General features: G+C 33.8%; 1 protein-coding gene across 6 annotated transcripts in view; it reads left to right on the forward strand.

The window, feature by feature from the left end:
- The window catches only part of PCDH17 (protocadherin 17), a 122,923-nt gene that overhangs the window by 81,885 nt on the left and 27,462 nt on the right, over nt 1-13,576 (forward strand). For 4 of the 6 annotated variants that reach the window (XM_043992995.1, XM_043992996.1, XM_043992997.1 and 1 more), the window contains one exon: nt 13,344-13,427. The exons of the other annotated variants lie outside the window; for them this stretch is intronic. In XM_043992995.1, the coding sequence (XP_043848930.1) occupies nt 13,344-13,427 (84 nt within the window). The remainder of the gene's footprint in view (nt 1-13,343; nt 13,428-13,576) is intronic. 6 annotated transcript variants of the gene reach the window in all.

The raw sequence follows: 13,576 nt of genomic DNA on the forward strand, positions 1-13,576 counted from the left end.
AGGGCTAAATAACTTGTTTATGGTCAAATAGCTAATAAGTCAGAGGTGAGATTTGAAAACAGGTATTCAATACTCTATGTCTAGTATTCAATGCACTTCAAAATGTTGCCTCATTCATAGATAGATATACACATATATTCATGCTCATTCATGCCTATATGTACATCTATACATGTGTAAGCAATACATTTTAACATGTATGTTTATACTTCTGTGTGCATGTTTTACCTATATTTTTTCTTGGACTTAGAATTTTAATTTTTAAGATATGAAGTAGTTACTACCTGGTATATAGTAATGGCATGCACAGAACTGCTGTATGTCTGTTTCTGGATATTTAGTAATATAGTTTGGATGTATACCACTTATTTTGGAATAGTAGTGTAAAATATGGTTTTCTTCCTTTTAGATTATTGCAAGATTCTGAGATTTTACATCACTTAAGTAAACATATATATTTTTTAAAATGCCTCTGATCTGCATTTTTCACTGGCCTCTCCCATACTTAGCTAAATCAGTTGATGTTGTACCTGCCTCCAGTGGCAATAAAGAAACAATAACTTGATATAGCAATAGAACTGAGGCCACATTTCCAAATCCAATTTAAATTCTTATTATACTGCTGCATGATTTATTTTTAAACTTGGCCTAGTTTTTTTTTCCAAAAATATATATCACAGACCCCTAAAACTACTGTAATTTGCATGGAGTGGCATAAGCTAACCTCAAAACAGCTTCAAGGCTGTTTACATATGATACTAATATAATTGAACAACATTCCTATGAATCAATACAAATGTATAATAAAAAATATTACTCACAATATAAATGTATATTGTCACATCTATATTTATACATATGCATGCATATATGTTTCATAGGCAATTTCTTTTATATACTCATGAAACACATGTAGCTGACCTTGTCATTGTGAGGTTTATTTTGATATGTTACATAGCTATGATACTTATTAGCCATGTTATCTAGTAGAATTACATAGATTATTATTGAATAAGACTTTTGAATATTATGCCCAGAGTTGTAAGCATCTTTTTGTTACATTTTCCTATTAGGTCTTCTCATTTCCACGTACCTTCATGAGAAATGCTATATGATCGTTCATCTGTCTTTTACACCTCCCAAAAACGCAGAAGAAAATGCCATCTAACCTTTTCAGTTCAGTTACTGAGAGAACAATTTGTTTTTATAATTAGAGCTCAGCAGTGGTCTCTGTTTATTTCACTGTTATCCAGTTCGATGTAAACAGAACTCAATTTTGACAACTGTTTAGCTCACGGCACAGAGTTAAAGTATTAAAGGATAATGGAAGACTTATTAGATTAGCTTTTGCCATGATCTTTTAGTGTCCCAGATAATTATTATCTGAGGTATAGCTGAGTAGATTAGGTATACATGTTAAAATACATGAATTTTCTTGTTTATATATAGAAATACAGGTATTATTGAGTTTTTACTCATGTGGACTATGTGAGTGTCATGAGCATATTGGAGTGACTTTGATGAAGAATAATTTTCATTTCTATGTTGCTCTTTTTGAGTTCTGCCAAAAATCAAAAGGTGAAAAGTTATAACAAGTTCTTGACTTCTCCAGAAATCATTTGCTCAGCCATCTTTGTAATTCTAATTATCAGTCTGTCATTCTTCCTAGCACTCATTTGAACTCTACTGCAGCCCCTTGATCAAACTTATACAATTGCATTTCACCCCTTTTAACTTTGCATGTTTAGTTCTTATTGTCTCTTGAAACCTTTGGATTTTTATTTGGAGTTCCCAATTTCCCCTTCCTTTACTCACTAGTGACCATCTTTACTATTTTCTAGGATGACAAAGCTTTAACATATTTTTGATTGATTTTTAAAAATTCTCCTTTTTTTGTCTTGGATAACCTTCAGCACACTCATTATTGTATTTCTTTTTCTGAACAAGTGGCTTTTTTGTTACTAGATCACTTGAATGAATTTTCTGCCTTTGTTACCTTGGTTATCTTTCATTCATGTCAAGCATGAGAGATGTTTCAAAGTTAGATTTGGAGGTGAAGAACCTGGATTTGATTCACAGGTCTACTGCTCACTCTGTGTATGAGCCTGGGAAGTCATGCCCTTCTCTGGATTAGACTAGATCATCTTTAAGATCCTTTCTAATTTTAAATCTCAATTCTATGATCTTCACATTTTTATACATATGCAACATAATTTCTCAGCCCCAATTTTCTATTTCAAGAATTAAATTATTTTTCCTAGGCTTAGAAAGTTTATATATTCTGAAAAATTTGAAACTTTTTATCAGTTTATATATAAAGAAATTTATTTGGCCTTTTCTAGAATAAACTGATTACAGTCATAGACATTTAGTCTATCTCTGTATCATAATAACAAGGGAAGAATGGAAAGAAAAAACTGTATCATGCAGGATAATTTTTTTTCTCTATGAGTCAAGAGACTAGTGTTGTAATCTTAACTTTTCAAAGTAAATACCTGTGTGGCCTTTAAGAAATCATTTAGCTTTTTTGGTTAAAAAAAAGAAAAAGAAACTAACAAAGCATAGCTCCCCCCCTCTTTTTTTTTTTTTTTTTTTTTTGCTAACGAGCCCTCCAGTGTGGTAAAGGGGAAGGTGCGTTGGCACAGGTATCAGAAAATATGGGTTCAGATCCTTGCCTGATGCTACTTGTTTGACCTTGGTCAAGTTAGTTACCCTCTCTATACCTCAGTTTCCTCATACGAAAGGAGGAAATAAAATTAAAATAACCAATAAGGTGGATTCCAGCCATTTGTGACCTTCAGAAATATTTGAAGACAACTATTATATCTCATGATGTCTTTAGTTTTCCAGATCCCCAGTCCTTTCACTGATGTTTCTTTTGTGCAGGCTTCAGTCCTCTCTATCTTAGTCCAGTAATGACAGGGAAAAATATAAAGTAAGGACAGGGAGGAGAGGACTAAAATATTGTACTTTATTCCTTTAAGAATTGTGTTAGGAATAACTAATGCTCAGAATGAGCTGAATATGCTGAGTAAGGCTAAGGATGACAAGATTTTATTTATTTTAAGCTACATGAGTAAAAAAGTATTCTCAAAGAAGGGATAGGAGCATTTTGCTGAGCAAATGGGTCAAGTACAATGTAACAGAAAGCATGGAAAACTGGCCACTTATTTTTTTTTTTTTTTGGTAGGGAAAAAAATCTTTGCCCTCGAGAAGGTCAAATAAATGCAACTGATAAGATCTCGGTCCAAAAACAACAGATAGATAGTAAATAAGTAGAAAGTAAGAGAGTCCCTACCTGTCCTTTTTGAAGTCAAAATATCTAGTTCTGGTGAACTGTAGCCTAAGCTACTAAAGCAACTGGTCAGTGATTGTACATCCACTGTCAGTCATCTCTGAAAGATCATGGACCTGATACTGGAGGAGATATCACATGCTTATAGAAGGGTAAATAATCTCTTGATTTGGGGGGAAAAGAGGAAAATGAAGTCTTCCAACAATAGGCTAATGGATTTGAATTCAATTCCTTAGAAAATTCTACAAATAATATTCAAAGGATGTTTAATGAACAATTAGAAAAGAAAGTGGTGAAAATAAAAAGCTATCATAGATCCATCAAGCGTAATTCATGCTAAAACTTCTTTTCAAAGTTTTGCTAGGTTTCTAGAGGGGTAGAATGGCCCATACACATAAAGTTATATAATGTATTCATATACATATATTGTTTTATATTTGTAACGATATGCACATAATATGTATGTATTTTGTTGTTATGTACAATATAAACATTTTATTTATGTACACATATACACTAATATATATATACATATTATTTATTAAGTCCATCAATAGATTTTAGCAAAGCACCTGGAAAATATTTCATGATTTTCTTTTTTTGGAAGAGATAGATCAATAGGTGATTAGAGAATGTGTCAATGCACTTAATGAACAAATAGACCTGAAGAGTGGTCATTTATGCTTACATATCTACTTGGAGAAGGTCTACATTGTGGTACCATTACCCTGTCCTCTATCATCTTTATTTTTTTGTTTGTTTGCTTGTTTTTGTTTTTGGTGAGGCAAATGGGGTTAAGTGACTGCCCAGGGTCACACAGCTAGTAAGTCTCAAATGTCTGAGGCCGGATTTGAACTCAGGTACTCCTGAATCCAGGGCCAGTGCTCTATCCACTGTGCCACCTAGCTGCCCCTTTGTTTATTTTCTTTTTTAATTAAAGACCTATAAATAGAGAGAGATCATATGTGTATCAGATTTGTAGGACAAATCTAAGATGGACAACTAACACATTAGATTTGGGATTCAAAAAGATTTTATAGGCTAAATAAAATAGATTAAAAGATTAAAATTATGATTAAAATTAAATCTTACTCTTGGATTTGTAAATAAACTTCATCTTTCCCAGATGAGAGAGGAACAGTGCCTAGAAAATGGAAGGTACTTAATAATTAAAAAAAAAAAAACCAACTAGTTGACTTACTAACTAGTAATTTGTTTGATAAATAGATATGGTTTTGGTGGACTACAAGCTCAACAATGCTACATGACAGCTAAAATCTTTATGCCATCTTAGCCTATAATAACATAGTACCATATTCAGATAGAGAAATTCAAGAGCATCCAGTGTAGGAAAACTTGGGTGGTGAAGTCTTTTGAGATGATCAGTTAATCAATCCACAAGTATTTAAGAATGTACCATAATCCTATCATTATAGCAGGTTCTAGAGATACAAAGACAAAAGTCACATGGTCCCTTTCCTTTCCAGATGGAATCCACATACATTTGTAGGTAAATACAAAACAAAAGGAAATGTGTGTGTGTGTGTGTGTGTGTCCAGAAATACCTCATGTAAAAAGTGTCCTTTGTTTTGAGTCTTGAAGGAAATAAGGCATTTTAACAGGTTGAAGTAAGGAGGCAGTGCATTCTAGGCAAGGGGAACCTATGCAAAGTCACAGAGATAAGAAATGGACTGTCATATATGAAGAATAGGAAGAAGGTTTATCTGACTGGACCAGAGAGTGCATGAGGTAGAAAAAAGGGAAATAAGATCAGAAAAGGGAGTTGGGGCCAAGTTGTGAAAAACTTCGAATATCAAAGCCAAGAGGTTACAGGGAGCTGCTGGAATTTATTGAATAGGGAAATGACAAAGCCAAACCTTTGCTTTAGGGAAATCATCTTCTATTTGAGGTAGTTATAGGGAGAAACATGAGGCAAGGAGAATAATTAGGAAGATATTATAATAATATAAAGATGTGGCAAGCACTGAAATAATGCTGTGGTCATGTGAAGAGCAAGAAGGGACATATGTGAGAAATGTTGTGGAGGTGGAAATGACAAGATTTGGGAATTGATTGGTTATGTGGAGTGGGCGAGAGTGAGAAGTTGAAGACGACACGAAGGATGCAAATCTGGATGACTGGAAGTGTGATGGTGCCCTCCACAGAAATAGGAAAATTCAGAAGAGGTGTAGCATTTGAGGAAAAAATAGTGAGGTATTTTTTGTTTTTGTTTTTTTAGTGAGGCAATTGGGGTCAAGTGACTTGCCCAGGGTCACACAGCTAGTAAGTATTAAGTGTCTGAGGTCGGATTTGAACTCAGGTACTCCTGACTCCAGGGCCGGTACTCTATCCACTGCGCCACCTCACTGCCCCTGTGAGTTGTTTTTGATATGTTGAATAGAACATTTGCTTTGAAATGTCCAATAGTCAGTTTATTATGTAGAATTAAAGCTTAGGAGAAAGAGCCTATAAAGATCTAGGACTTATCTACTGGAAATAATGATTAAACTCATAATAGTTGAGATTACTGAAAAAATAGAGAAAGAGAAAAACAGGGCCCAAAACAGAACCCTTCATAGGCTGTAAAAGACCATCTATCCAGGTAACTCCTTCCATTTTTGAAGTACTCTTATTTTTAGATGATTTTGCTTGTGTAGAGCTAAAATTTGCCTCCTGCAGAACTCAGGCTGTCACCTAAATTAATACCATAGTTCAGATACCTTATATCAGTCAATCAAACAAACAAGCGATCCTATCATATGCCAAGCCTTGTTCTATGTTTTGAAGATAAAATTTAAAAATCAAACAGTCCATGCCCTTAAGAAACTCTTTAAAAATTAGTCTTTTGTGGCCCAACCTTGGGAAGGTTTTACTCTTCATATGTAGATTTTAAAAAGCATTCTCATAGCATCTCTGGGTGGCAAACCACATTATTATTTCCTTTCTTAGGTGAGGAAAACAAAGTTCAGAGAAGATTTTCTTACCAAAGTCACATAGCTAATAAGAAATGACAGAGCTAGGTTGCAAAATCATTCCTCAAAACTAATCCCCATTTCCATAGTAGTGTTTTTTTTAATTGAATAATGTAGTCTGATATACAAATAACAGATTTGCAAACAAAGCTTTTGAACCTAACCCTATTTGTAAATTGGGAACATACAGTAAAACTGTGAATTTATGTCTATATCATCTATTGAAAATTGTAAAGCTCATGTACAGTGTATCATATGGAGTAAGTGCAATATAAATGCTATTTATTATTAATTGTTATTTCTGCTTTGATATAGAAAGTTCTCTTTAAAGAAAGAACAATGGAATTGGAGTCAGATCTGAATTTGAAGCCTGACTGTGCTAACTTCTTGAACTATTGCTTGGGGAAATTCATCTCACCTTTTCTAGGCTTTAGGGTTTTTTTGTTTGTTTTAATTTGGAAAATGAGAATGTTAGACTACAAGATTGCTAAAAAGCCCTTTTCACTTCTACATCATATAAGAAGATGTGCCATTTCTTTCTTCTCTTTTTTCTCTGTTTTAAATATGGGAAAATCCAGATAGAAATTGTCAAACAATCATTATGCTTGAAGCTGGGTAGATATTTTTATACTCTTGGATACCTGTCCTCTGATTTCATACCTAAAATCTGAATAGTCTCTGTGATTTAATCACAACGTAGTCTGTAGCTGTCAGTGTGCCATTTTGTTTTGACATTAAAATGAAAAGGTTTAAATTCTTTTTTCCCCCTTCCCTGTAGCCATAGTCAAAGATAATGATGATTACATGGCTTATTATGCCTTCATGATGTTTTTTTTCCAGGCATTACAAAGTCTGCTCAACAAAGTGCTCTAATACGAAAGAGAAATTTTGCAGAAAACCTAATACAGATCATGGCTTTCTCTCTTTGATCATAATTCTGATAATGTGAATCATTAAAAAAAATCGAATTCGGCATCTTTTTCCAGGTCATCATAATGAGTAATGGGCTAAATGTCAGGAAAAATTAAATTAAATAGCTATGTAATTCTCTATAGAGGAGTCTGCTTAGCTGAATAGAATTCCCACCAGGAAACCTTGAAACCTAAGATGTGTGCACAGGGCTTGGAAGAGGTTATTTGAAGCTAAGTGAGCAGGGTATAATTTGCTATGCTACCGTACAGTATGCATTGCTTTCTCATTCAAAGAAACTGCAATAATGGGGCAGAAAAATTCTACCATAAACAATATCACAGTTGTATCCAATAGTTTCATGCATTTGTATTGAAGATACCATTGTCATTTTTTACACACCGTTAGGTTCAATAGCCTTGCTGCAACTTATAACCTGGTTGGATCAACTCCAAGGCTCCACATTTTCTGGGCACACATGAGTGCTCAATAACTACCTGTGTACTGACATGTGGCAGTTTGTACAATGTAGATTTCTTTCAGTCTTCTTGGGTAGCTCCAAAATAAGCCTCTTGTACAGGTTTGTTTCAGATCCTTTTAATGTTCTTTGACATTTCCACTCTGCTCCTTTTGCTATTTCTTTTTTTTCCTTCTCAAAATAGGAAAAGGTTGCTTAGAAAAACAGGGTACTGAATATTCAAGTTTTTTTAGATATAAAATTCAAAAGAGCTATATCTCATATTAAAGAATCCAAACACAATAATATTGTTTTTCATGGAAGTTAAATTTACATTTCAAAAGAAATGTCTATATTAATAATGCACATACTCATTGCCAACTTCACAGTTTGCTTTGGCAAAACAATGTTGTGGTCTTAAGGAAAGATTTTTTTTCCCCATGTTTTTCTCTTTCATTTATATAAAGGACGTCATATACTTCCCTCTAACTTTATTAAAGCAGAAGATGTTTTAAAAATATTTTTGGTTTTCTAGTCTTCTAAGAAAAAACAAAATTGAACAACCCATGGCTCCCTTTTATAAGTATTATTTTTAGATCAATAGCATTAAGCTTTTGAAATACAATGGTACTCCTTTTTTTAATGCAAGTGTTTAGGGAAAGGACTAACACATATTTTTAAACCAATCATATTGACAAAGATTTTACTCTACATTTTGGGGAGGAAGATTTGCCATGCAATCTATTCACGTAAATATAATTGTCACTAGGATAGTTTTACTCCATTACCCACTTATAATTCACTAAAATTTTCTTTTCTTTTTTAAAAGTCTCTTGCAGATTTCAGTAATTTGGCATCATGGGTTTTTTGTTTGTTTTCCTTTGAAAGAAATAAAAATCATAATATATTTGAGATGGGGCAAATGGGCATATGCTAATGAGGAAAATAGGAAAGTTAGAGAATTAAATTTTCATTCAACTTTCATTAGCTATAAAAATCATAAGAAAGAAAATATTTGTATAACATGTTTTACCTTTAAAAATGCTTGTTGCAATGATCCAAAGCAATCCCAAAGGACTAATGATGAAGCATACTATCTGCCTCCAGAGGAAAAACGAATATTGATTGAATACAGACTGAAGCATGCTATTTTTCACTTTCTTTTGTTTTTTTCTTTTGAGTCTTCTTGTACAAAGTGACTAACATGGAAATGCTTTATATAACTGCACATTTATTTACTATCTCAGGGATTGGAGAGGGGAGGGAGAGAAAAAGGATAGAATTTGGAATTCAAAAATATTTTTTAAATAAAAAATGTTCAAAAATCATTGCAAAAAACTAAATCAAGGAAGAACACAGAAAATAATGAATATATTTCTATTGTTAAAGTTATTCAGTTGATTTATATAAGGTAAATTTATACATTTCATAAGAATACATAGTAAATCAATATTTTCATTTACTGAAAACTGTAATAAAGCATAAGATATTACTTGAGCTATTTCTCAAATTATTGATACCTAAAATGAGGCAACTGGGCAAATCCTCTAAATATCTCCTATACATTTGAAATGCCGTGATTCTGTGGAATGCTGGGAACATGTAAATATGAGTGTTTAACTAACATTCACTGCCCTCCTTTATATTCCTTATTCTTTAGTGAAACAAGTTCTTCCTCATGTATTTCCCCATGTTCATCATTACACATATCCATGTCACTGTTGACATCAGTCCATATCTTTAAGTGTTTTCATCCTACATTTTTGCTCTTGGAATCTGATCTTCCTTCCAAGCACTGCTTCAATGCAGCCTTTTGGGGGTGTGGGGGTGGGCAATGAGGATTAAGTGACTTGCCCAGGGTCAAACAGCTAGTAAGTGTCAAGTGTCTGAGACCTCATTTGAATTCAGGTCCTTCTGAATCCAGGGCCTTTGCTTTATCTACTGTGTCACCTAGCTGCCCCTCAATGTTGCCTTTTTGATCAAGCTTACCTTAATCTCCCCCAAGACAAAGTGATCATACCCTTTTTCAAATGTTCATAGCACTGTTTATATCTCTCTGACACACTTGCACTCTTCATATTGTATTTTGTGGGCTTGTGAATGTATCTTTCCATCTAATAGGTGCTCCTTGAAATGAAAGGCTCTTTGTTATTTATAACCTTAAATGCTTCAGTACCTAATACAAAGTTTTACACATGATAAATGTTGAATAACTTTAAATTGAATTAAATTTAATACTCTTTTAAAGTGAAGCTGATGCACTGATTTAATCAAAATATGGTTTTAATCTTTTTCTAGTGGATCCATCCACATTTTCATAACCATTTTCTGTCCTGGGACATTCAACTGGCAGGTAGCTTGGCTGAGCTAAACTGTGCCCCAATATATGATTTTCCACCTTTTCCCTTGCCCCCTGATTTAGATATTTTGATCTTTAACTATAACATACATTTATATGAATACATGTAAAATATATGCATTAGTGTGTATATATTTGTAGACACATAAACTTACATACCCATACCAAGGTCATATTGTAATCTATTTCAACTATAAAATAAACAGTCAGGATATAAGTAAATCTCACTTTAGAAATAACTGTAAAGATTAAAATCTATATTTTCTATAACTGCCTGAGTGAGAGATTACACAAACTGAAACTCTGCATATTGCATTTAAAATATGATTTTATACAAAACAAACCTATTTCAAGATGAAAAGAGAACCCCTATTGGTCTTCAGAGCATAAGCTTGAAGAGCTATTAATTTATAACCCTCTGAAGCAAATACTCCATTTTAAATTATTCAGTATGATTTGAATCCATCTTGCATAAAATAATTTGTGTTCCACTGGCTGATCTTACTCAAGGTATTTACTAAGCTTTGTAGTCAGTAACATCTATCTTGCTAGCATATGTTCTTATCAAGCCATACCAGGCTTTCTTCATTTAAGATCCATGAAAAGGAAGACTGGATTTGTATTATCCATTTCATCTAGAATCTCCTTTTCAGCATCAAGTTTATAATTTGCATCTTTGTCCTTCCTTGGTTTCTTTTATGACTCTAGGATTTTTGAGCTTAAGTTTCCTTGTAGGACAGTTTATGTTGTTTTCATTGGAATGAGACTCTCCCTGTGGGTGGACATAAAAGGGTAATAGGCATCACAGGCTTCTAGTTATGTTGTGAGAAAGGAAGCAGTTAGAGCTCTCCTGTGTCTGAAACATACACTCTTAGATCTAGTACTAGTAATCGTCAGTTTGGCAGCCCTGCCTCATTTTACAATTCATAGGATCATAGATTCAAGACCTGGAAGGGACATTAGACATTAGTTAGTTCAATCACCTATTTTTCTTTTTTAGCAGATGGAAAAAAATGAGCCCTATCGAGGTTTAAGTGACTTCTGGCAAGTCACACAGCTAATAAGTGGCAAAGTCAGGTTTCAAACTCAGGCCCTTTGATAGCAACTTTAGCCCTATCTATTTTAAACTAAATGTGAATTTTCATTTAACAAAATTCATTTAAAAATGAAATGTTTCAAAATGAGAAGTTTTTAATACAGATATTGAGTATAGAAGGGAATTGCTCCAAGGGAAGCAAAGCCAAAGGGAGTCCTGTTTCAAAGAGTGAAAGATTAAATACTGAAGACTAGGGGCTCCTACCTTAAGTGCTATTAGCAAGAGTTATAGGACCACTTGAGAATATGTATCTAAACGTGACTCACAGTTGAATTCTTGTGCTTCAATTTGACAAATCTTTTGTATTTTTTCTCTTCCAATCTGCTGAAGATCACAATAGGTGTCTTATAAATATGTGCATAAGCCAGACTTATTTTCAGGTGTTTCCATCTGTTGTGGGAGTGCACTTTAAGAATGGGAGAGAATCAGACACAAATTAAACAGGAAGCCAGGAAAAAAGAAAAATGACAGAAACATCTGCAGGGCGACAGTGCGAAGAAATGTTTAAGCTGCCTGTTATTAAGTACTCAACCTGTTTTACATTGGAATTTTACATAATTACATTTTTGGGGGGGGAACAACAGATGTTGAATAAAGACTTAAAATAAGAAAATGACACTTTAAAAGGGAAACAACACTTGTTTACAGCTACAACTATTTATTGGGATGGGCAAAGCAAGACTATTAGATAATAATTTTTTTTTTCTTTCACATTCATTGCTCATTTCAGGAAGATTAATGCAAAAGGAAGTTTGGGGTGGGGGCAGGGGGTTCTGATTCCAAGTCCAAACACTTGGACAATTATATGATTCTGATAATCCCTAAATAAGACTTCCAGAAAACATCTTAATCTTGCCACCCATATTTCCACCAATTTTAAAACTGTATCACATATTTCCTTTCTATATTTTCACAAGTAAAGGCAACTTCCCTTTACAAAATGTAGAATTTTAAATGGAAGCCTAGGAGAGTTGGATGCAGCATTGAGAAGTTAGGTGGCTATGATCATTCAATCAGTAAATGCATATAAAGCATATCCTTATGTACCAGGCACCAAGCTAAGTGCTGGGGATATAAGAAGAGGAAAAAGACAATTCCTGCCCTCAAGGAGCTCACAGTCTAGACTTGCACAGGGTCATGTTACCAGGAGGAGTCCTCAGTAGTAATTTAGTCCATGTCTGCCTAACTTAGAAGCCAGGTTCCTATCCACCATGCCATATGGCCTCTGTGTGAATGAAACAAATCGCAAGTAGGCTCCAGTTGCTACAAGATGTAATAGCAATTTGTTCTTTCTCCTAAAGCCTCGAAAATGCACTTAAAACCTTATGGTGCACAGACTAACCTGTGTACAGACTTAATAAGTAGTATATTGACTACATGGTTTACATTTAATAAATCTCACTAAAATACAGTGAGAGTAAGAAAGGAATAGTGGCTACAGAAATAGCCTTGACCTTGGTCACAACCCTCATTCTAACAAATACTAGTTAACATGAGCAAGAAATTCACCTCACAGTACCTTAGGCAACTAAGTCCAAGGCTTTAAGGTTTCAGAGGCATTTCTAGTCTGTGTTGGCAGAGAAAGTCTCCATGACCAGAGTTCTTCTCATCATCTGGATCCAAACAAACAGAACTTTAGCATCCCTTTTGTTGGAAGCCTTATTAATTTCAGTTATTTAACCATGGACTGTTAGTTACTTTAGTTTCAGTAACATATGATCTGAGAGGCAATTTGGGATAATGAAGAGAGTCCTGAAAACTGGAATCAGCAAGATTTGGATTCAAATCCTATTGTTGCTCTTACCAGTTATGATACTGATACATACACACAACTCATGAGAAGAGATGATTTTTTAAACTCAGGAAAAATCAAAATGAACTCATTTGTCATCCTAAAAAAATAACACTTTACATTGGCAATATTGAAGACTGGGGCTGCTTATCTTAAATTCCTTAGTAAGAACTGCCATACCACTACAGAATATGAATTTACCTGTGGTAACAATGTAGGGTTAGCAAATGAATTGTTCTCATTTAGTCTGTATTGAAATTTCCCAGAAAGGAGTCATTCAGAGAATAAGAATAGGTCTCATGATTCTATGAAAATATAGTGCTGTATCTTTCTGGGATCTATAAAACTAGTAATACTAAAGTGGAGACCAAAAGAAAGGAGGACCTTGTAATTGGGCTGGACCCTTTTCTCCACCTTGCTTTTTTTTTTCTATTTGTTAACTAAAAATATTTTATTTTTCAAGCATTCCCGACTTTGCTTTCCTTTGCTATCCTCACCCTACACACCATCACAAGTAGACTTCAGTCTGTTGATCTGCTTCTGCCAGGTGAGCAAATACTTCATCTGCTAGCTATCTTCTCTCGTAATCAAAATATTAACATTTTAGATGCTAAGATTCATATATACATGAATTTATGTATATACAAACAAATATATATTAAATCCATGACTGGTAGATAATTATTTCTCTGTGGT

This window comes from Dromiciops gliroides, chromosome 3, assembly GCF_019393635.1.
Source record: "Dromiciops gliroides isolate mDroGli1 chromosome 3, mDroGli1.pri, whole genome shotgun sequence".
Lineage (NCBI taxonomy): Eukaryota > Metazoa > Chordata > Mammalia > Microbiotheria > Microbiotheriidae > Dromiciops > Dromiciops gliroides.